The sequence below is a fragment of the Aethalodelphis obliquidens genome, unplaced genomic scaffold (genome assembly GCF_003676395.1).
Source record: "Aethalodelphis obliquidens isolate GAN/ISIS:26980383/991018 unplaced genomic scaffold, ASM367639v1 scaffold17, whole genome shotgun sequence".
NCBI lineage: Eukaryota > Metazoa > Chordata > Mammalia > Artiodactyla > Delphinidae > Aethalodelphis > Aethalodelphis obliquidens.
Genome location: NW_020837961.1, coordinates 21722031 through 21743045, shown reverse-complemented (window position 1 = coordinate 21743045; position 21015 = coordinate 21722031). Strand labels below are relative to the sequence as shown.

General features: G+C 37.9%; 1 protein-coding gene across 2 annotated transcripts in view; it reads left to right on the top strand.

The window, feature by feature from the left end:
* The window catches only part of INPP4B (inositol polyphosphate-4-phosphatase type II B), a 493426-nt gene extending 472744 nt beyond the window's left edge, over positions 1 to 20682 (top strand). For both annotated transcript variants that reach the window (XM_027117065.1, XM_027117067.1), the window contains one exon: positions 15118 to 20682. In XM_027117065.1, the coding sequence (XP_026972866.1) occupies positions 15118 to 15250 (133 nt within the window). In that variant the 3' untranslated portion in view covers positions 15251 to 20682. The remainder of the gene's footprint in view (positions 1 to 15117) is intronic.
* Positions 20683 to 21015: the final 333 nt, after the last annotated feature.

Genomic DNA, 21015 nt, shown 5'->3' with positions numbered 1-21015 from the left:
ATGTTTACTTTTCATTAATCTTTCTCCAATGGGAAGTTATGAGAGCGACAGCTAATTCCTGTTTTACTAAAATGTAATCCATTAGGATACAATTCTCTAAAACTGAAGGATAAGCGTCCTGATAAATTTTAGCTTCTTGTTTCCCTATAAGAATCTTAGTTCATACCTAGATTAACTTTGGTATTTTATTTATACAAAGTCAGGTGTCCATGATCCCCTAACCAATTTCTTGGCAACTGCCTTTCAGTGAATTATTTGCTTTTATTTAGAGGAAGGAATTAAAAGAATGAAAGTCAGTATTTTAGCCATGTGGCTCTGGAGCTCAACAACCTGACTAAAAGTCATAAAATCAGCTCCTAAATCAATGGCACATGGATATGATCCATGGACACTTTGTTAACTGATTTGTGATTTGGGGTAATTAGATATGTCACCTGGATTGTCTTCCATATTTCTGAAGACTTTACCTTTTAATGAATCTTTCAAATTGTCATTTATTAATTTGACCATAAAATTAATTCCTGCCTATTGATATATTCACCTTTCTGGAAAGAAATATATTTAATGTTCACCACATAACCACAAAACTCATCTTTTAGCTAAGTGCAACACTGTACTAAGTCTTGAGTATCAATCATAGCTTATATAGCTGGTTTTACTGCTTGTATTGCTTTAGTTTATGGTTTTCCTTCAGAACCTGTCATACATAATATACACTTCTTGATATGGTCTCAACTGCTGCTGTTGCTTTTTAATCCCATATTTTCTCCCTAGCCCATTGTCATTTGACTCCCATCCATCAGGCCACTTAAACTGTTCAGTTGAACATCACTGATAACTACTTCCTTGTCAAAGCCAGAGATGTAAATAACAATCATATTCGTATTAGATCTATGTCTCAAACTTGAGTCATGTGTTGACCTCTTTAAGAAGAGAGAATTATTATGTACTTTCCTTTCTGACATAAACTAGTTTTAGTATGTTCCTAACATATAGCCAAACATAAAACCAGGTATGAACTCCTCATGCCTTTAGCACGTATACAACTATAAAGCCAAAACAAATATACAAATTACACAGAACAAAACCAACAAAATTTGAGTTAGCATAATTCCTTTCCTGTGACATGATACTGTTTTGCTGACGTTAAACTGCATGTGACAGCAGTTCAGTTTGCCTATATTTTCTGTGCTATATGATACAATTCTCCCATCACTTATTTTTTTAAATGAGTATAAAAACTTTGGGTAGCGTGTGCCGTTATTTCAACTTGCTGCCCCTTAGACCCAAAGCATCGTGAGTGCGCTAGGCAATCCTGCATTGTTCTCTCACTGCCCATGATGATGGCATGTAGAAGTTGAGACCAATATAATCATAAACAGTGATGTAAGGCTTAATTACTTGTTTGTTGACTGAAATTCTTCCATTTCTTCCCTTCAACATGCCTTTGGCTTTGACAGGTTCTCTCTGCCACCCTGGTCTTTTCTTATTTGCCTCACACCTTGATTATTTCAATATGCTCTTTCTTGGTTCTTCTGCTTCCAATCTCTCTACTTCAATCTACCCTGCATAGTATTTTCAAACTAATTGTTCTAAAACCCAAGTATAGCGTGTAGAAACATATAATCTTGTAGTGTCATTTCATGTCCGTATCTCTTTGTTGAACCATGCCCTGTTTCTCTGCCTCATCTTTTCACCATGTTTTTACATAAATACATGCCCCTACACTCTCATTCAGCAAATATGTAACAAACATAACAAACGCCACAAATCCTTGCCTCTATCTTTTTTCTTTTTTTTCTTTGTTAATACCCAGAAGTCCTCTCTCCTTCCCTCCATCTCACTCAGGTGGCATACCCTAGGGCTATCCCAGGCACACTGGGATGTGTGGTCACCCTAAGCCCAAGCCCACACTGAGAACTCCTTAGATTCAAAACCTTTATTTCACTTTATATTGGAGTATAGTCGACTAACAATGTTGTATTAGTTTCAGGTGTACAACAAAGTGATTCAGTTATACATATACATGTATCTATTCTTTTTCAAATTCTATATAATATAAAATAAGAAGTTTAAAAAGAGAAAAAGAAATCCCTTTTGAGCACATAGGTGTTTATGCTAATGAGATTTCTGAGACTGGAGCCCCTAAAGAGCATCAAGATGGGCTTGGTCATCAGAAAGACCAACAGAATAGAGGATTGGAAGGGGGAGGGGCTGGAAATTAAGCTCTATAAAAACTCTTGAACAAAGAGATTTGATCAACTTCCAGACTGGCGAACACATCCAAATGCTGGGAAGGTGACACACCCCAGTTCCATGAGGGACAAAAACTCCTGTGCTGGGGACCCTCTGGACCTCACCCTATTACCTCTTCATCAGATTAGCATCTTCAGTATCATATATTTCATTCATATTGTAGCATGTGAAATATCCTATATTATCATTTTATTATCCTTTATAATAAACTGGTAAAATTTTTTTAAAAACCTTTATTTCATGTATGGCAATACTACATGTTTTTCTCTAATAATTCTGGATATGTTGGGCTGCCCTGGGTAGACTGTAAGGCCATGTATACAGGTACTATAATCTACATAGTTTCTGGCACAATGCAGAATGTAGAAAAGGAAAGTATATCACAGTTGTTAAGAGCACAGACTCAGGAGTCAGGAGGAACCAGATTCACATTCTAGCTCTACCTCTATTACCAGTGTGAGTTTGGATATTCTACCTAGTGTCTCTAAGCTGTCCCATTTGCAAAATGAATCTTTGTACGTACCTCACAGAAGTGGTGTAAAGGTTAAAGGAGATCATTAGGGTTAAGTGATTGGCATTCGTGAAATAGCGCTCAATAAGTGGTCACCTTTATTATTAACTTTCTATGAGCTTAGTTGATGTTTTATGAATGAGTGTTACAGGAACCCATCCATTAGTTTTCTTCCTTCCTGGAATTCTCAGTGGTTTGTGAGTTGGAACAGCAGCTGCCACAGTGACAGAAAGGCTAGTTTTATGCCATAATTATCTAGAAAAAGGAACCAAAGTACCACAGGGATTTCTGAGGAACAGTGAGATCACAGTGAGTCATATATGGACAGTCTCCAGCTCTGCTCCCTCCCAAGCCCAGGGGCATTTCCCCAAAACAAGGTGCCGGACACCTTGTCCTCACAGTGTATAAAGACTGAGGAATGAGAAAAGGGCTCCTTCCTCTCTGTTAGGGATGGGGCGTGAGAGGAGGTTCTGTTTCATTGTGTGAGGACTGAAGAATATCATGAATCTAATTGTTCTGCACACAATCCCAGCTCTGCACCCTGTGGACTTCTTATGAGTTCTTGGTCCTCCTCTGGAGGCCTCTGCTTCCTCATCTGAAAAAGGAACGGGTTGGACAAGGTGATCTTTAAGGTTCCCTTCTAGCTCCAACGGTCTGAGTTGAAGAAAAGCTTTAAGCAATTCAGAGGGAGCCTAAACAAGAGGAAAGTAGGAAAAAAGGCCCTTTTTTCTAAGCTCTGGGTCTCTGTGTCTTACTCAATTGAACAGAAGAGGGTCGATACAGAATATGATTTCTGACGGATGTGGAAAAAAGCACAAACCAAATGGATGGAAAAGGAAATTGTGGTGCCCTGAGAATTCTTTTGGTTCTCCTGGAATGAAACTACTGACATATTTTTTATTTTAATCAGAAATTTGACTCGAAGCCATTACTATGGTTGGCTCGGAGTGATATTTTGTACTCTCCCCGATAGCCATCTGTTTGGCAAACAGCACAGCCATTTCAAGAATTATTGCAGAAAATGGTTGCAAGTGACAGAAATAATGGCTCTGTTAGACTCAATTTGATTATCTGCATCAGTGTAGTTACAAAAGCAGACAGAGAAGGAAAGAAATGTATCTGAGATAAAATACTCTCTCCTGGGTCTTATGATTTATAATTGCTACCTCTGTCTATCACTCTTATAGGGAAGGTTCAAGATGCTGATTCACCCCACCTCCCCATCTATCACATATATAGCCTCTCATTCATTTGTATTTATTTTGCTTTACTCCAGACCTTTATTACTTTTTACCTGGACCACTGCAGTAGGCTCTTAATTGCTCTTTTCTCTAGTCCCTCACCTTCTAATCTATTTTACACATTCCTCCCGAAGAGTTTTTCCTGGAGTTCAACTTCAGTCATGTGACTCCCACTACGTAGAGAGTAATGTTCAATTTCTTTAGCCAGGAACTTTGGGGCCTCTGTCATTTCAGAATCCATCAACTTTTCCTATATCACTGCCCCTTCCTCTTTCTTTTTATTCTTAGATTGTGGACAGTTCAAACTATTCAAGGCACAAAGCTGGTACTCAAAAAATATTCCCTGGATAAATATCTAAATAAACAGTCCTGTTTGAGTTTTTAACTCAGCATTTTCCCAACTCATTTCATCACAAATATCTTAGGAAATATTATTCTCATGGCATTGTATTCTATATCCTTAGAGGGCCTTGAGAGGTTTAGGTCACAAGGGAAATTAATCAAGACCCGTGGCCAGTTGCTTATAACTTAGATTAGTACCAAACCAATTTTAAAAAGGAAAAGAAATACCCAGAATTGAACAGAAAAACAAGAGGAAGCATCCGTCTGTATCAGTAGAAGATAGCTGGATGTCTTTTTGTGTGTGTGTGTGGTACGCGGGCCTCTCACTGTTGTGGCCTCTCCCGTTGCAGAGCGCAGGCTCAGCGGCCATGGCTCACGCGCCCAGCCGCTCCGCGGCATGTGGGATCTTCCCGGACCGGGGCACGAACCCGTGTCCCCTGCATCGGCAGGCGGACTCTCAACCACTGCGCCACCAGGGAAGCCCCGAGAATTCTAAGTTTTTACCGACGACACAAACATTTGCCACATAGACATTTTAAAACAATGTAGTTGAATTTCTTATCACAAAATATGTGTTTATTTTAGAAAATGTCTAAAATAGATAAGCTACAAAAATAGAAAGTATCCTAATTTTAATATTCCTGCTTTTGCTATTTCCTGCTGCCCCATTACAACCAAAGCAGAGTGTGGGTCATTCCCAAGTGCATCTGACATTCTTCTGTTTCCATGCCTTTCCATGTTATTTACATCCCCCCAACCCCATCCAGTTTCTAACTATTGAAATTCTATTCGGCCTTCATCATCCATCACAAAAGTCTATTTCTCTAAGATGCCTTCCCTGATCTTTGAATCCTTGCAGCAGATATTAGTGATAATATATGTAAAAAGCACTTTGAGTTACACCTTGGGGTTCTTCCTCCTTGGTGGATTTTATATTTTATAGTCTGTCATTGTGTAACAGTTGTGTAACTGTTGTTTTTAAGCCATGCACTTGTTGTATCCAAAAACTACACTCTAAGATTCTTGAATGCCTTTTATTCTCTTTCACAACGATTTTCATAAGCCTTGACTTCCAGAAGTTGATAAAATAAATTGTAGCAACGTGCTATTTGCTTGGGATGGTGGGAATAAAGGGAGAGCTGGGGATAGAAATGGGAAAAGGTTGAAAGGGGGAGAAACAGAGAGACCCTATCCTCCTAGAGAAGACAATGCCAATTCCAGGGGCAAAAACTCTAAACTGATTCTTTTGGCGTGTCCAATTCCAAGATGGGGTGGAAATGAATGTGTAATAACGTTGATTCTGCGGTGGTGATGTTGATACTGGTCCATACTCAACTCCATCCATTTCAGATGCAACAAGGATAACCCAAAACAGGAGTTCACCAATGAAAAAGGTTGGCAGGATTTACCTCGCTGACTGGAATCCCATAGAAATGGCAGGGATGGGAGGGGATTGAAAAACGTGAGAAACCCAAGAGATTGTGGCGAAAGAAGATATAGCTGAACAACTTCTTTATGGTTCAGGAGCTTCGTCTCAGTGCTGAGCAGTTGAAAATATTTCCATCTCCTTGCAGATGGATAAGCACCACTGCTATTTTGACAAGCCTGGCTCCCTACGGGAGACGGAGATGCAGCTGGATTTCCATTCTGTAAAAGCTCTTTGGGAAGTGGTTTCAGGATACGACCAGAAGAGTGCATTCGTTGCTTTGCCATTTGTCTAAATGGGTACATCAGGATTTACTGAAACTTAATAGAGCAGCAAGAGTGGTGAAGGTAGGAAAACGGTTTCTGTTAGTACAAGCAAGATGACGGAGGGTCACAGGCAGGTCGCAGCAGTAGAGATGCTGCCAAGTGGGCCGATTGGTGGATGGATGGATGGATGGATGGCTGTGGGGTGTAAAGAGGGCAGAAGAATCAGGGAGAACTGAGGTGCTTAACATGAATGTCTGAGAGTGGTGAGTGTTATTTTCTGTGATGCGAAAGAAGGGAGGAGCTGATGTGGAATGGTGGCAGAAGAGGCGGACTCAAGTTAAGATGTGACCTTGAAACTGGACTGAAAGTAAGACTTTTCCTCTGCCCCCTTAGGGTCTCTGACTGGGCCTGAGAATTAAACTGCCCTAAGACAGAGTAATGGAAGAAAAGCATACACACTTTACATATACATGGCAATTCTCACCAGAAAATGAAGACCCAAAGAAGTGTCAAAACCTCAATACTTTTATACTAGGTTGAACAAAGAAAAGCAATTGTGGAAAAATAACTGAAATATATGGGGACACGGGGTGTGGTGCTAAAGGAAGATAAGAATTCTTTCATCTAGCTCTGCTGTATAGAATTCTCTCAGCATTGACTCCCCACATCTAGTGATAAGAATGTTTCTTTCCTGCTGGTAGAGAGAGGGCATCTTTCACGCGGGAATTTTATCTCCTGCTTTCAGGAAGAAAAGGGGAGGTCAGAGCACTCCTCCTGCACCTGCTGTTTTTTCAAGTGCCTTTAGCTCAAAATAATCCTCATGCCAATGTGGCATGTTTGGGGGTGGCATATTCTGCCATGCTTCATTACCTTAAAATGTCTATTAGGCATCCAAGTGAAGATGCAATATATGTGTGTGTAATTCAGAGAAGAGGTGTACGGTAGAGAGAGAAATTTAAGATTCATCATCATACAGTGATAGTTAAGTCATGGGACTGGTTGACTTCTATACTGCCTAAGGGCAGTATATATATATAGTACAGGAAGGTAAAGTGTGCTGTCCTAAATCCCGGGAGCACTTCAGCATTAGAGAGAGCTAGAGGAGAAAGAGCTGGGACTGAGCAGCTGCACATCTCGTCAAGGTACTTCTTGTCCACACGGAAACTGAGATTTAACAAAAGGAGGGCTAGAGAGGGAACTTTTTTATTTACCTATTTACTTAATCCTATGGGGTAGATCTTAACATTCTCCCTTTAAAAGGGAAGATTGAAACTTAATCAAATAGATGTTGGGAAGCTGGGCTGATGTTTTTTCCTGTTACACGTTCCTAATGGGTATGTGTTGTTACTGACACCCGCTACTTTCCCGAGCTACTTTCATAATAACATGAGCATATATGGACTTTTATTTTTATTTGGGAGCTGAGGACAGCCCCGCCAGGAAATCTGGCTCTGAACGGATTTACCTCATTATTCTCTGCCTGGCACTTATCAAGAATGGAATCAGAAGTCTTCTATTTCTGCTTGTTACTTTCCTCTTCACTGGGGTATAAAAGTTCTCCCCAATCCAGGAGAGTGCCAAACTAGAGCAGCGAGACAAGGGTTGTTTATATTTTTAAGTACTTTAGCCACAAACACAGTTACAGAATGTTTTAGTGACTAGTCTGGTTTCTTCTCTCTGACTGTTATTTTGAAGCCATTAAAACTAAGTCATCCTGTAGGAGCTCTTGTACAAAGAAAGGCGAATAACACTGCATGGGAAATAGAAAATGAGTCATAGGTATACATCCGCATCTAAGTACCTGTTTCTTTGTAGAAGCACCCTATTTACCTGTTTACGAACTAAGGTATATGGTTTGGTTTTGTTTACTTTTAAGATAATTTCCTTAAACAAACTTCATTCCACATTTCAGCCCCTGTCCAGCCAGGCTGGTGGAAAGTCAGTCTCTATTATTTTGAGCTTTTCCTCTTGCCATGGGTCTTATCTTGCACTGAAACTTCTGGAAGGCTTGTCGGTATCTGTCATCAGCTGCTGATGTGCCCATTTCCTATTCATTATGGTATCTTTAAGCCCCTTCATTTCCTTACATCCAAGCCAAGCTCAAGACAAGGGAACCTTTGGCAAGGTGGACCAGTGACTTAGGGAGAGCCTCCCTAGATGCACCGTGTGGCCCTCCATACTGCGCCCCTCCCCCCCCCCCCCCACGCACAGACACAGAACAATGCACAGGGATTCACCCTCCGGGCACCAACTTTTGTCCCTTTGTCTTCTCCCCACTGTTTCTCTCTCTCTCTCTCTCTCTCTCTCTCTCTCTCTCTCTCTCTCTCCCCCTCCCCGTCTCCCTCTCTGTCCCTCCCTCCCTCCCTTTCCTTCTCCCTTTCCCACTCTTTTCTCTTTCAACCCTCAAAGATCCCTTTGCCCCCTCAATGGACACCTCATATTCTCTGTCGTAAGATTAAAGAACAACAAATCTATTTAGTTCAGACAGCGCTTGCTTTCAGCATTGCTGGAATCCCTGAGGCACATGCTTTATGCTACAGCCTAAAATATAAGAGAGGAAAACACAATTTAATACCTCAAAAATCATTTTACCACTGTCTTACATACATTTAAATATAGCAGTCACATCTCATTTAGCCTTCTTTTATCAAAACAAAATTAACCTTAAACACTTCCTCATAAGCATTTTTCTTTAGCCCTTTAATCATTTATGATAGTTCTTTCTGGACCTCATCCAAGTATTCACCTTGTTAAAATTCAAAGATCAAAACTGGAATCAATTCTCTGAAAATGGTCTGATGGAAGCAATTATACTTCAAATTCATTCATTCTCTCTTTCTCTCTCTTTTTTTCCTTTTTAAAGTTTTTTATAAAACACTTTCAGTCTTGAGTTTTTTTGGGGGGCATCTGCACTTTCTTTTCAAAGCAATGTTAAATAGTATCTGAAAGTGTCACTACTTGGAGCCTTGCTTCTTCTGACAAGAAGATATTCCTATTTTCCAGGCACTTTGTAAAACTAAAAGGGTGAAATTGGAAGAAGAATGTAAAAAGTGATACCGGGGAGAATTAAACAATGAAATATGTCACTTTTTTTTTTTAATTCTGAAAATAGATAAGAATGAGCGAGAACCACTGTTGAGATTAAATACAGTGTCAACATGCTTTGCCTTCTTTGATTTTTGCCCCGTACCCTATTTCCTATTGAACTGTCACCTATTCTATTAGTAGAAAAAATATACATCTCTAGAGTCAGTTATGTTTTAACAGAATCAAAGAATCACAGGAAGGTAGAGACGAAAGTAATTTTAGAAGTTGCTTAATCTAATCTAGCAACTAGCAAGAAATCACACCTGCCAGTTTCTGAGAGGTAGCGAGAAATCTGTGCTCAAAGGATCACAATCATAAAGTAGAAGGCATGTGGTTTTTCCATTTGACAGACGAAGATAAAAATTCCCTGTCCGCTACTTGCACAGGTTTTATAATCCTTTTTTCACCTGTGGAGATAATAATTCTAACCAGTTTGACTGTTTGTAAGGAATGAATAGATAATATCTGTAAAGCAGCTATCACATGATTGGATATGATACATGAGAGATCTCCTTCTTTATTTCAAACACTTCCATTGATTTGCAAGTTGCCCAGACTTTAAACTACTGAATCTTTGACTATCTGAAATCAACAACCACTTAACTATAAATGTTCCTGTTCTCTAAGCCAATGGAATTCTTCTCATTCCCGTAGCCTTCAGTCTTTTCTGATTTGCCAGGTTCCCAAGCCCACTGTCATCTTCCTGGTGACCATGCTCTGGTATCCTCTAGTTCACAGTAGCCCTCCCCTTAGACTGTCATGTCCAGAAGTGCATGCAGTGCCCTATGGGGAGGACTCCTTCCTCTGAGTGCGATTTTCCTAATACTGCTCTTTCTTTTGTAGCAAACTTGTCTATGATTATTGGAAGCACACTATGACCTGGACATTACAAGCAGTGACATAGTCTTATGTCTTCTAAGTAATTTCTTAATTTAGGGGCTTTTCCTGTGGTTGACCTAATGTATTTTGAATTAGATTCTGAAATTCAGTTAAAATGAAGATATCATTTTAAATGTTGCTGGTGATTCAGTAGCCATCGAGGCTAATCTTGATTCTAAGCCAGTGGAAATTATCCCAACCTTGATATTCTTTTATTAAAACTTCCCCTCTGTTTAAACAGCTGCACCGTTTTTTCCAAAAGTCCTGCAAATATACTTTCAATATTCTAATTATAAATTAAATTTTTGGAAAGTTTTGGTAGGTAATTTGGCATCTAAGAGTATTTTGAGTCATTAAATTTCACACTGGACCTTGATCTAAACTGAAAACAAAGAATTCTTCTCTTATTTTTTATCATTTAAGCAAACTGTGAACCAGGCAAACTACATATTCAGGATCCTTTTTTGCAACTTGCTGTCGTAGAAGCCCAGGCAAGGCCTTTAAATTTGTTTTCTCATCTATGAAATGTGTAATTCAACTTGAAGACTTTTTAAAGTCACTCTACATCTGAAGAATCTCTGATTTTATGATGTAGGTACCACTCTCAAAGCTCTCCTTGATAAAACCTACATTATATTCATTTTCACACAGATCTGCCAGTTTAAAATCTGACACAATCCAACATTCTAGAGCCTGAAACATGATGCTCTCTTAAGATCGATTTATCAGTTGAACGTAGACTCAAATAAAGTTCTGTAAGATACTGGCTCTAAAATCTTGGCTCAGCATTTCAAGATGGTATGCCTATAGCTCCGAACTTGGATGTAATGAAACGTGAAACAGTCTCATTTTAGCATGGAAGGAAATCAGCTTTCTCGTCAGAAGGAAAGATTTTTCAATTCAGTTTTAACTGGTAATTTTCCTTTGAGGGAGCTTGAAGAGCTGTAGTGGTTAAAGGAATAAACTATCAAATAACGACACTATTCATGAATAATTACCCAGCAGGGGGAGATAGGAGGATTCTAACTTTTATCTTTAGCGGTCTGACTGATTTGAGAGGATACCTATAGTGGGGGACTTGTGATCTAGGATACAGCAGTAGTTGCCGACAGAAAAGAGGGGGAAATAAGCAAATATCATCAAGGCACGCACGTTGGGTTTTATTTAAGGAAATGTCTCCTTGTGTAGGCAGTGATGTGTTTAAGAGTGAGACATTTCCTTTTACTTGTTTCTATTTTAAGGGATTGCTTTGACAGGTCTTTGAAGGAAAAGAAAATCATTTTCTATCCTGCAGATTCAGTAACTGCCCTTAAATGTCAGATCATGTCACATTTTCAGTGGAGACAACATTGTGCTTTGCTTCCATGGTGATCTACCAGTCAGTGATGGCTAAAACTAATGACCTTGGATAATCGGGGTACCGTGCAAGGCAGCCACTAATTAATTATTTGTCATAATCTCCCAGGGAGGAAATTACTAATGTTATTACTTAGTACATCCTTTGCATTTACACTAGCAGAGTGCTGAAAAATTCATTTGTGGCCCTGAAGTAATAACCATTTGTGCTGTTCTTAGCAGGAAGCAAGGAAGCAGCCCCAAGAGCACCTGTGTCCCCTCGGTGATATAGTCAGGGCCTCAAGCTCTATGTGCTGTGGCAGGCTTGTAGGCTACGTTGCTTTCAAATTTCAGCTGAATAATAGAATGACTATGTCAGAGGCATTTTTAATATATTATTCTAATCTCCAGAGATTGCAGTTAGTAAGCAACAAATTAATTCAATTATAAAACTGCCCCTCAAAAAAAAATCTTTTCATGTAGCACTTTTTACTTGGAAGGCATATTCAACAAGCAGACTTGGAAAATATTAAATGTGCTCTGGCAGTTGTAGGGCAAAAAAGCCATCTGGTATGAATGAGTCACCTGTATTTGGAGTAAGGACGGTTACAAGATCCTTTCAACTTACTGGTCGGCCAGTTGTCTGTTCCTCAGCCAGAGCCTGTCTACAGGTGGTCCCACTGGGAAAGAAAGAGTATTTCTATACTATTATTGATAGATTGTGGTTAATATTTAACCTAAATTTGTAATCAGAATTTAATATTTATATTATGATAGATAGATAAATGATATAGGAGACTCTGTACTTCTCTCTTAACAAGGAAAGAAACGAAGGTTTTAACAAGCTTAAGATTTGCTACAGATAACCTTCATCTTAATAATGGACAGGAGGGAGCGTTAGTGAAGATGATATTAGAGAAATAATATCGGACAAGGAAGCTTTTCTTAGTCACATTCAAAGGTATCCATACTTTAAAATCTACTGCATGTTTCCTACCTAGTGAGCAGTAGAAAGTTAAACAAGTAACCAAGTACAACTGACAATAGGAATTATGCAGCCCTCCCTTTCACTCAATAAACCACTCATTTTCCAGATAATATTCTATTTCACTTTGACACTGGCGCCATAGTCCTTAGGTCTTAACCGGACAACAAGGAAGCACCAGAGCCCAGCCCAGCGTGGTTGATTTGGTGTTTTAAACTGAGGTCGCTGTTTGAAATAAGTACCACTGCTGTTTGTCCACATGTGGCCACTGGATGTGGTCGACACCAGGTCAAAAAAATCTCTGTGTAGGAGGTTTTCAGAAGCTGCAGCTGGTTGAAAGGGGGTCACGGATGCTAAGGGGCTCGTGTAGAAGGTACCTTTGCATATACAGCCCTGTTCATAGACCAAGCAACAGCTGGCTTTCTGCCTCAAAACCTGGAGGAGCCGACAGAGATCAAAAACTCCTTGACAACTGAGAGTGACTGAAATTCTGAATACTCTGAATACTGATGAACTATACCGTAGAAAAGCATTTGTATTTTCAACTTACATCAGTATGGCAGATTTCAGATGTGCCGTAATTGGAACTCCTTTTAAGCCCAATTACAAATGCTTATTTTTCACTTTTACAGAAAACACACAACCTGGAAATTTAGAATCTTTTATTTTTCAACATGTACTCTGTAAATATGGATCTCTTTTCAGTTCTGGAGAGTCCATAGGAGATAGATTTGGCTTCATTTTAGGAAGATGAGCAGAACAACATAATTTATGAGCTGAACCGATGAAAGGGTGCTGAGTCGGGTTTGGTTCAACTAGTCTTATGGCTGGCAAGGATGACATGTCAGATATTTCATTCATTTTAAATACCAAGCCATTTCCATTAATCATTTTTATAACTTTAAATACATTATATAGGTACAGTAACAATAGACAGTGTGTTTAAATGTGCCAGACACGTCCATTTCCTTCACTACATACTGTGTTTCTCATTTCATTTTCCAAAGATGTACTTATCAGATTATTTTTATGGGCTGATCCATATTTTAGTTTTATTCATGTAGCCTTGTCTATTGGCCCCGTTATGCTTCTCTGACTCTTCCTTGTGCATATACATATTCAACCCATGTGAATATCATCATAGCATTTCTCTCTTCCTTTTTGCACAAAAGCCCAGTTGGAAAAAATACGCAGGATGCATTTGGGGCTATTTAGCATAAAAACTTCATCTGAAACTGCTGTATTATATAGGATAATGTGTTGTATTTCAGGCTATTTAAGGTTGAGTTTCTTTACTGTGTGAACGCTATACTATTTTCTTTTCTCCCCTAACTCCCCACCCCCCCCCACCCCCCATTTAACAGCAGACAAACCCAGGGAGCACTGAATGAATCTGATGATCCTGAAACAGGCTGTCTAACTGATAACAAGGCAACTTCTCGACACTTCTATCCCGTCGCCTTGCTGCTTGTCAGCTCACACCTGCTAGTTGTGTGGCTTATTTTAAGTCTTGCATTACTATTAGCCAAATACCAATAAGTTTTATGTTGTACTCCTTTCTTTTCTACAACTGACAATGGACTTTAAATTATGGGGACAATGCTGTAATTTCTACATTTTCAGAGTCACAGAATTTAAAAAAAAAACAAATGTTTGAATTGTAAGTGTTTTATGTGTTTTTCCTAAAATCTAAAAAAAAAAAAGTACTATGCATTAAGTGAATTATTTTGCTCTTTTGTTCATGGAGAAGTGTTTCCCTCTGTTAACTAGCTCAAGAAGAAATTTTAAATTCCTGTCTTTGGCATAAGACAAAGAACAGAATCCTGAAAGCTTGACGTTCTGCCTCTTCTCTTCCTCTTCCCATTAAATTTATTTAAAGAAATTAAGACTGAATTTGCACAAACCCTGAGACCCTGAGACAAGTCCTAGAGATGTGGGAGGTTCCAGACTTGATTTCCACTGTGCCGATCTCATTGTCGCCATCAGCTGATAGAACCTTCTGTTTGATATCTTAACCTGTTAGTTCTGTGATTTCTTTCCTGCAATTAACCCTTTTCTGTCAAGTAACTTTCTGGAGAGAATGGCTATTTATGTTTTGTAATTAAATGAACCCGTTTGTAACCATGGTTTGGGTTGATTTGGCTCTCAGAGTACTTTTCTATTCTTTTTAACAAAGTCTTGCTCGTGTCTCAATGCCCCATTTTCAGCACCTGTGACTTTTGTACTGTCTGTACACAAGCACTCCTCTTGATAAAGCTGAGACTTGGACCAGGCTGTCTGGAAAGCCATTTTCCTCTTCGTTGCACAGCTAAAATAATGCAGTCAAATAGAGATGAAACTTTCCTTTAAAAATCTATATGGCCAGACTTAATAAATTAAATGCCTTATTCCTAGAACCTACATCCTTAGGGCTATGTGTAGATGTTCATGTGTTTTAAAGAGACTGAGAAATTCATTTGTGGAAAAGTTATAAAAAGGCAGATATATTTATGAAACGAAAATGAAGCTGTATTGTGGAACAAATTATATTTAAAGAGTTTATTAAACCTTAAATATATGTTAAGAGCAAAGGGACTCTACTCATCTTTTTTCTGAGGGCAATAATGGTATTGGGCCTGGCCTAGGATTTAATTTTGTAAGATGTATCATCATTTGTGAAAAAAAAAAAAATGTAGGGTTGAATCTTTGTTATTTTTACTTGGACTGTTGCTGCAACTCTGCATTGGACAAATAAAGCATATTTATTTATTCAGTGTTTCATGAAGTTGTCCTTTTTCCCCTTTCACCAGAGAAGGCTGCCGCATAGAAAATGTACTGAAGAATATCAAATGCAGGAAGTATGCTTTCAACATGCTACAGCTGATGGCTTTCCCCAAGTACTACAGACCTCCAGAGGGGACTTATGGAAAAGCTGACACCTAAGTTTACCAACATGTAAATAAACAGGAACACAAATACGCTTCCGCTGGACAATCTCTACCTTTTTTACGTTTTCATTGTCATGAATTTGTGGAGGGAGGTGATCAGGGACATTTGCCCAAATCTAGGCATTACTTGAATTAGTTATCAGCATATGACTCTGAAAGAAATCCATTAAACAAACCTTAAATCATATCGCGTTTCTAGGTCTAAGCTTGTATTGATTCTCGCTGGTTGAGATCAGCTCAGAAAGTGTACATTTCATTCATAGCGTATTTTAATGAAAGACATTCTGAGAAAAGCTAGGTCGCTACAGGGGACCTGGGGGTGATTCAGAGAGTGGCCTTCTCCACTCCAAAGCTATGATAGAGTGTAAAGGGAAGAGAGACTTTGAGATATTATTCCATAGCCTTTCTCACAAATAACCTGAGAGCCCATTTTTGGGCTTTAAAAAATATTTTTCTAGTTACTTGAGACTAGGGAGAGTTAACTCATGATTTTGACTACAGAAGCAGTTTATGTGTGCTTGTAAGGACTTTTGTCATCCAGTGGAGGAGTGACAGGTCCTCCTAAACATGTAGATGGACAGTGTTAGTAAAGCAGTAGAAATACTTTTCAAAAGCATAGTATCTTCTCAAAACTCTGACTTAGGTTCGGTGGCCCCATCAGCCTGAACTTTATGTAGTCAAGTTCATGAAAAACTGTAAAATATCTTTGAGGTGTTTTCTAGCAGTCATCTTGGTATAGAATGTAGATGGTGTAAGTATGCATTGTCTAGCATAGATTAGTATACGTGAATAAACCTTTTAAAACATAGGCCACCATAACTCATGATAAACCAAAACAATTATTTCTCTTAAATGGAATTTCACATTTGCCCTTACTTCGTAAAATAACACTGAAAGTTTTCCAAAACTCCAAATCAGAAGTTGCCTTAGAGATCATCATGTATAACACCATTATAAATGGCTACATTAAAGCACAAGGAAGATATGCCCCCAGTTACCCAGCTAGATAATTTTAGAACCCTGGTTGCAATCGCTTCTTACCTTCTTAGCTTGTGGCTTGTCTGTTCTCTCAGTTGCCGCGCTAAATACATACATGCAGATTTGGGAAGAATGCTAGTTAGTTAGATAGAAATTGGCGTCTGCTGCTGGGATTGAAGCTTGGAGTATAAGGGTCTGAACAAATGAGATTTTTTTCCTCCAAATTTTAAGAATCTATTCTTTTTCCTTTCTTATCAGAGGAGCATGCCATCCAGAGCATAAATCTCCCTTGGAAATGCCAGAGGCCTGTTCCACTGACACTTCTTAGCTGTTACCACATGTGGATGGTCTTAGGGGCTTTCCATAGCTGATGTAATAGCTCCTCCACGAAGATGCCTGTTGAAATGAGAATTCCAAACATGTCTCTAGGCTCATATTAGGTTTTTCAAATTACTGCGTTTTAGATAACGCTTTGGGGCTTTTAATGCCAGTATTATTAATCTATTATTTTAGTTAAGGACTTGTGGGCATTATACTTGAGGCAGGTGTCAAAACTATTTACAGCCTTTTTCATAAGAAGATGCTGTGTACCGTGGATCTATTCATGGACAGGTTATCTTGGTGTTCTCCTTTATGCCTCGTTCTTCATTTCACTGAGTAAATATAATCTTTGAATTGTTCAATTTCATTTGAAAATGGTAGCATTTGTGATTATTTTCATTATCCCACTGGATTTAAGGTACAGAGCTTGGGATGACAGAGGTTTCCCTGAGTAACTATGAAGCCTCATTCAGTATATCAAACGGTAGTCTGAGTTCCAAGATAACTTAGCTGATTTATCATCTTGTAAATATTCTTATAAACAACAGCTTTTTGTTTGTATTTTTAAGAATGAAACCTCTTGACTCAAATATGGAAAAAAATATTAACTACAAAGCCAACAGTAGAGTTTTGGGAAGACATTTCAAAGACCTGTTGCTTCTTTATTAAGTACTCATATAAAAATTCTAAAAGAGTAGAGCTGACTGTAATACAAATGCATGTAAGTTCTCATTTATTATTAGCATAATCATCTGCATTTCCCTACTGGAAGCTTATATTGGTGCACACTTCTAAAAGTGGATTTCATCCAGAAAATGTTTGTTTCTTATTGACAACAATGTTGCTCCTTTCCTGAGAGGTATTCCAAGTATCCTTGGAAAACTACTTCATTATTTCTTAAATTATGAACGCTTTCTAAATCAAAGGAAAAATATGAAACAAAGAGTTTTAAAATCTCTTTTGTACAAACACAGGCTCAGTCATGCTTTTCTATCTTCATTTTCGTTTAAAAGATGCACCATCATTCTATTTTAAAGGATCACGTTGAGTCAGAAACTGAACCAAGAAAGTAACATTTCCAAACAAGACAATTTTTTTGGTTCAAAAACATGTTTGCCCTCTGATATCCTTAAATGTAGATAAAAATTCTGTATTTGCTATTTACAAAGTCCTATAGAAAACATATTTAAAAACAAGGGAAGGTGGAATCCTAATTATGTTTGGCCCAGTGACCAAAGATCCAGAGCCTGAAAATGTCCTGCAAAACAGCTGAACGTTAAAGTTTGAAATATTTTCTTGAATCAGACCCACATTTTAGATGCACCCATTCATTTATTTCTTGTGTGGTTGTTTCTTTCTTGTAAATATTGCCTTGGGTTTTGTCTACACTCTGCCCAAACAATCCTTTGATGTAAATAGTTTGGTCAATCCAATAACCCAGTGAGTCAGAGCAACCGTCTGATCCTGCTTACAAATTGTACTGAAATGACCAACTGCCCAGTTAGAGCAGGAACCCAGGTAACTAACCTCTAGTCCTTACTTTATAAGACTAACACCTCTTCTTCTGAGGAACTGTGAAGTCTTAAAAGCTAGCATCTGGATGAAGGATACTTCCCTTTTTCTTTCTCTCAGCTAAGTATAGTATTTTGCACAGAATAAGATGGTGGAAAAGAAAAAGATTTGTGTAGAGCCATGCTTTTCTTCCCAAGCAAATCAAACCCCCTCCTATGTCAAGTTAGATACGTGCCAAGAGGAGGATAACAGTGGTGTGCTGGAAAGTGGCTCATGCTGACTTATGATAGATCACTAAATTCTGTAAGCCAGTTGTGAAAACACAGTCATCATTAAATATTAAACTATAAAATACAGTTGAATAAATTTTATTAAAAACAAAGGTAATAATCAAAACTTACCAATTCCTAATTGTTTTAGTACATTTTACTATTGACCTCTGCCCTCGAGGTTGTTTATGTCAATTGTATCTGTCCAGTGGAAACACAATATTGTAATGTGCTAACTGTGCCTGTCTCTCTTCCTGACCCCACATTCAGTAACTTCACATCCCTAGCTTGAAATTGACCACAGTGGGAGTTACACCACAGAAACTTCCAAATGCTACCAACCCATACTTTTAACTCCTGGAAAGCCAGTTGTCAAACAATTACCAGCACATAACTGAATGCCGCCATCACTTTTTCTCCAGAAAATAACCAATAATGGGAAGCAGTATTAAATTACTAGAATGATATAAGATGCAATCACTCATCTTCAGATGGCTACAATTTTGATTTGGTTTTTACCCTCTTTAAAGACTCCTATTAGACTATAAGTAATATTTGATGTTTATATTTTATTCATAATTAAATCATTTAATCATAACGATGTGTTTTAAAAACGTCTCTCTCTATGATGTTCTGCAAGAGGAACCTCAGCAATGCAGCTTTAGTGTACGTAATAACAACTTCAGGCTAAATTCAGGGAAATGGTAGCCTAATTAGTGTATCGCTAAAAATGTGCTTCAGTATCAATTTTTAAGTTTATCAGTTTAGCATTAGCTAAAAGAAGAAAAACGGTAACATATTACCATGCCCAGATTCTAATAAATATAGCTCAATTGAAAGCCCAACTGGTAGATTAAACAAGTGAAACTCTGGCCACATACTAAATCACACAGATGTTTTAGGTGTTTGAGTTCCAAACAGGATGGTCTATCCATGGTTTAGTTCAATAATCTTTTGAGAAATAAATTAACTCTTATCACCATTTAAGAAACTGGTCTGAGAAAAAACTGATCAGCAGTTGCAGAGGGAAGCAAACATACTGAACACAAGGCATCCCAAGTAGCTGGAGACTTCACAAATTATGCGCTGCTGAAGAGAATGATTTGCTGAGAGTTGTATAGTGGATTGACAATTTCAGGTGAATTCACAGATTCACATTCATTTAGCCCAGCTGTAATCGGCAAGAGCTATGCCCTTTCCCCCCCCCATATTTATGTTTCATTGCTTTATAAACAAAGTACTGATGTATTAGAGCTTTTGTTTCTTTGGAAGATTTAAGTTAGAACTTTTCCAAACAGATGCTATCTCTAGCAAAGACTGTCTTTAAGAACAGAAAAATACAGTTAATGTTTTAGATAAAACATGGCAGGCCAATTAGGTATAAAGGTAAGGTATGGAAATTTGGATTTTTCCTTCCTGAGTCATAGTGTACATTAATCACTCTTTTAATTTTATTTCTAAGCAAGTAAGGGGAATCTAAAACATTGCTGATGTCAAAGAAATCATATCAGGCTATTAGTAACAAGGAGGTAGGAAAAAATTGTAAAGTCATATTAACTTTAAAAATATACATGCCATCAACTCTCCTGAGTTTGAACTTTTATAGATTGCATGAATATTTAGAATTTTAAATTTGAAAAGGAAAACAAGACTCACAGTTAAGTATAGTACCCAGAGAGACGGAACATTAAAGGAGAGAAGACCTACTACAAGTGATGTTGCTTGATAAACCATTCTTTTAAGATGTTGCACTTGCACACACGGTATGAATACATTCACAATCTTCCTAAAATCATCAAAATTACTCCAAGGCCATAAAAGGTCACAACTCAGCAGTACATCTTTAATGATGACTTGGTGCGGTTTTATTGACTAGCAGGCAATATTGACTCAAATATTGGCAAAATTGCTCTATTATCTATATAGTGCTTCTGATGCTTTTATATCGCTATCAATATTAAAAACCATTTCATGTCAAAGGGCTTTCAAAATTTTAAAAGGCAGGCTCCAAGTGTTTGTAAATGTATAGACACTCCCATTTTATGGCACATGTGCAATCCTTTGTACACATATACTCATATGAAGATTTTATTATTTTATTTAACCTAATATCTGATTTTCAGATTCTTGCGGTACTTATCTGAAACATTGGCATTTGCTTTAATGTTAAATGTATATTCTAGATCAACCAATAATGTATAGTCCCAGGAAATGAGGCACAAATAGGTTAGATCATTTTATATTGGTATTTGAAGAAATATCATTTTGTTTTATTGTTCTGTGTAAACCATATTCATTGTACACTGTGTGTATATTTTTGTTTAAATAAATGTGATTTTTATTTTTTTGTTTCTGTCTTTTTCATTTCAAATGTCAAATTATACATTTTTGTCATTTTTGTCAATGTAGCAATATCTAAAAATTCATTAAAATAACAGGATAGCCTAAACAATATCTCAAAGAGAATAGACTAATTTTCCGATGAACTACAATTACAGTGCAAATTTTACATTGATGGTAGATCAGTCTCATATTTACTAGCAGAATGCATCTTTCAGGGTTGCTATTCTGTGGGACCAAAATCCACCATAATTTTAAAAGATGCAAGAACCAGATGTCAATGCTTCAACTCTGGGCAAATCACTAATCTTCGTAATCCTGATTATATTAGTCATTTGAG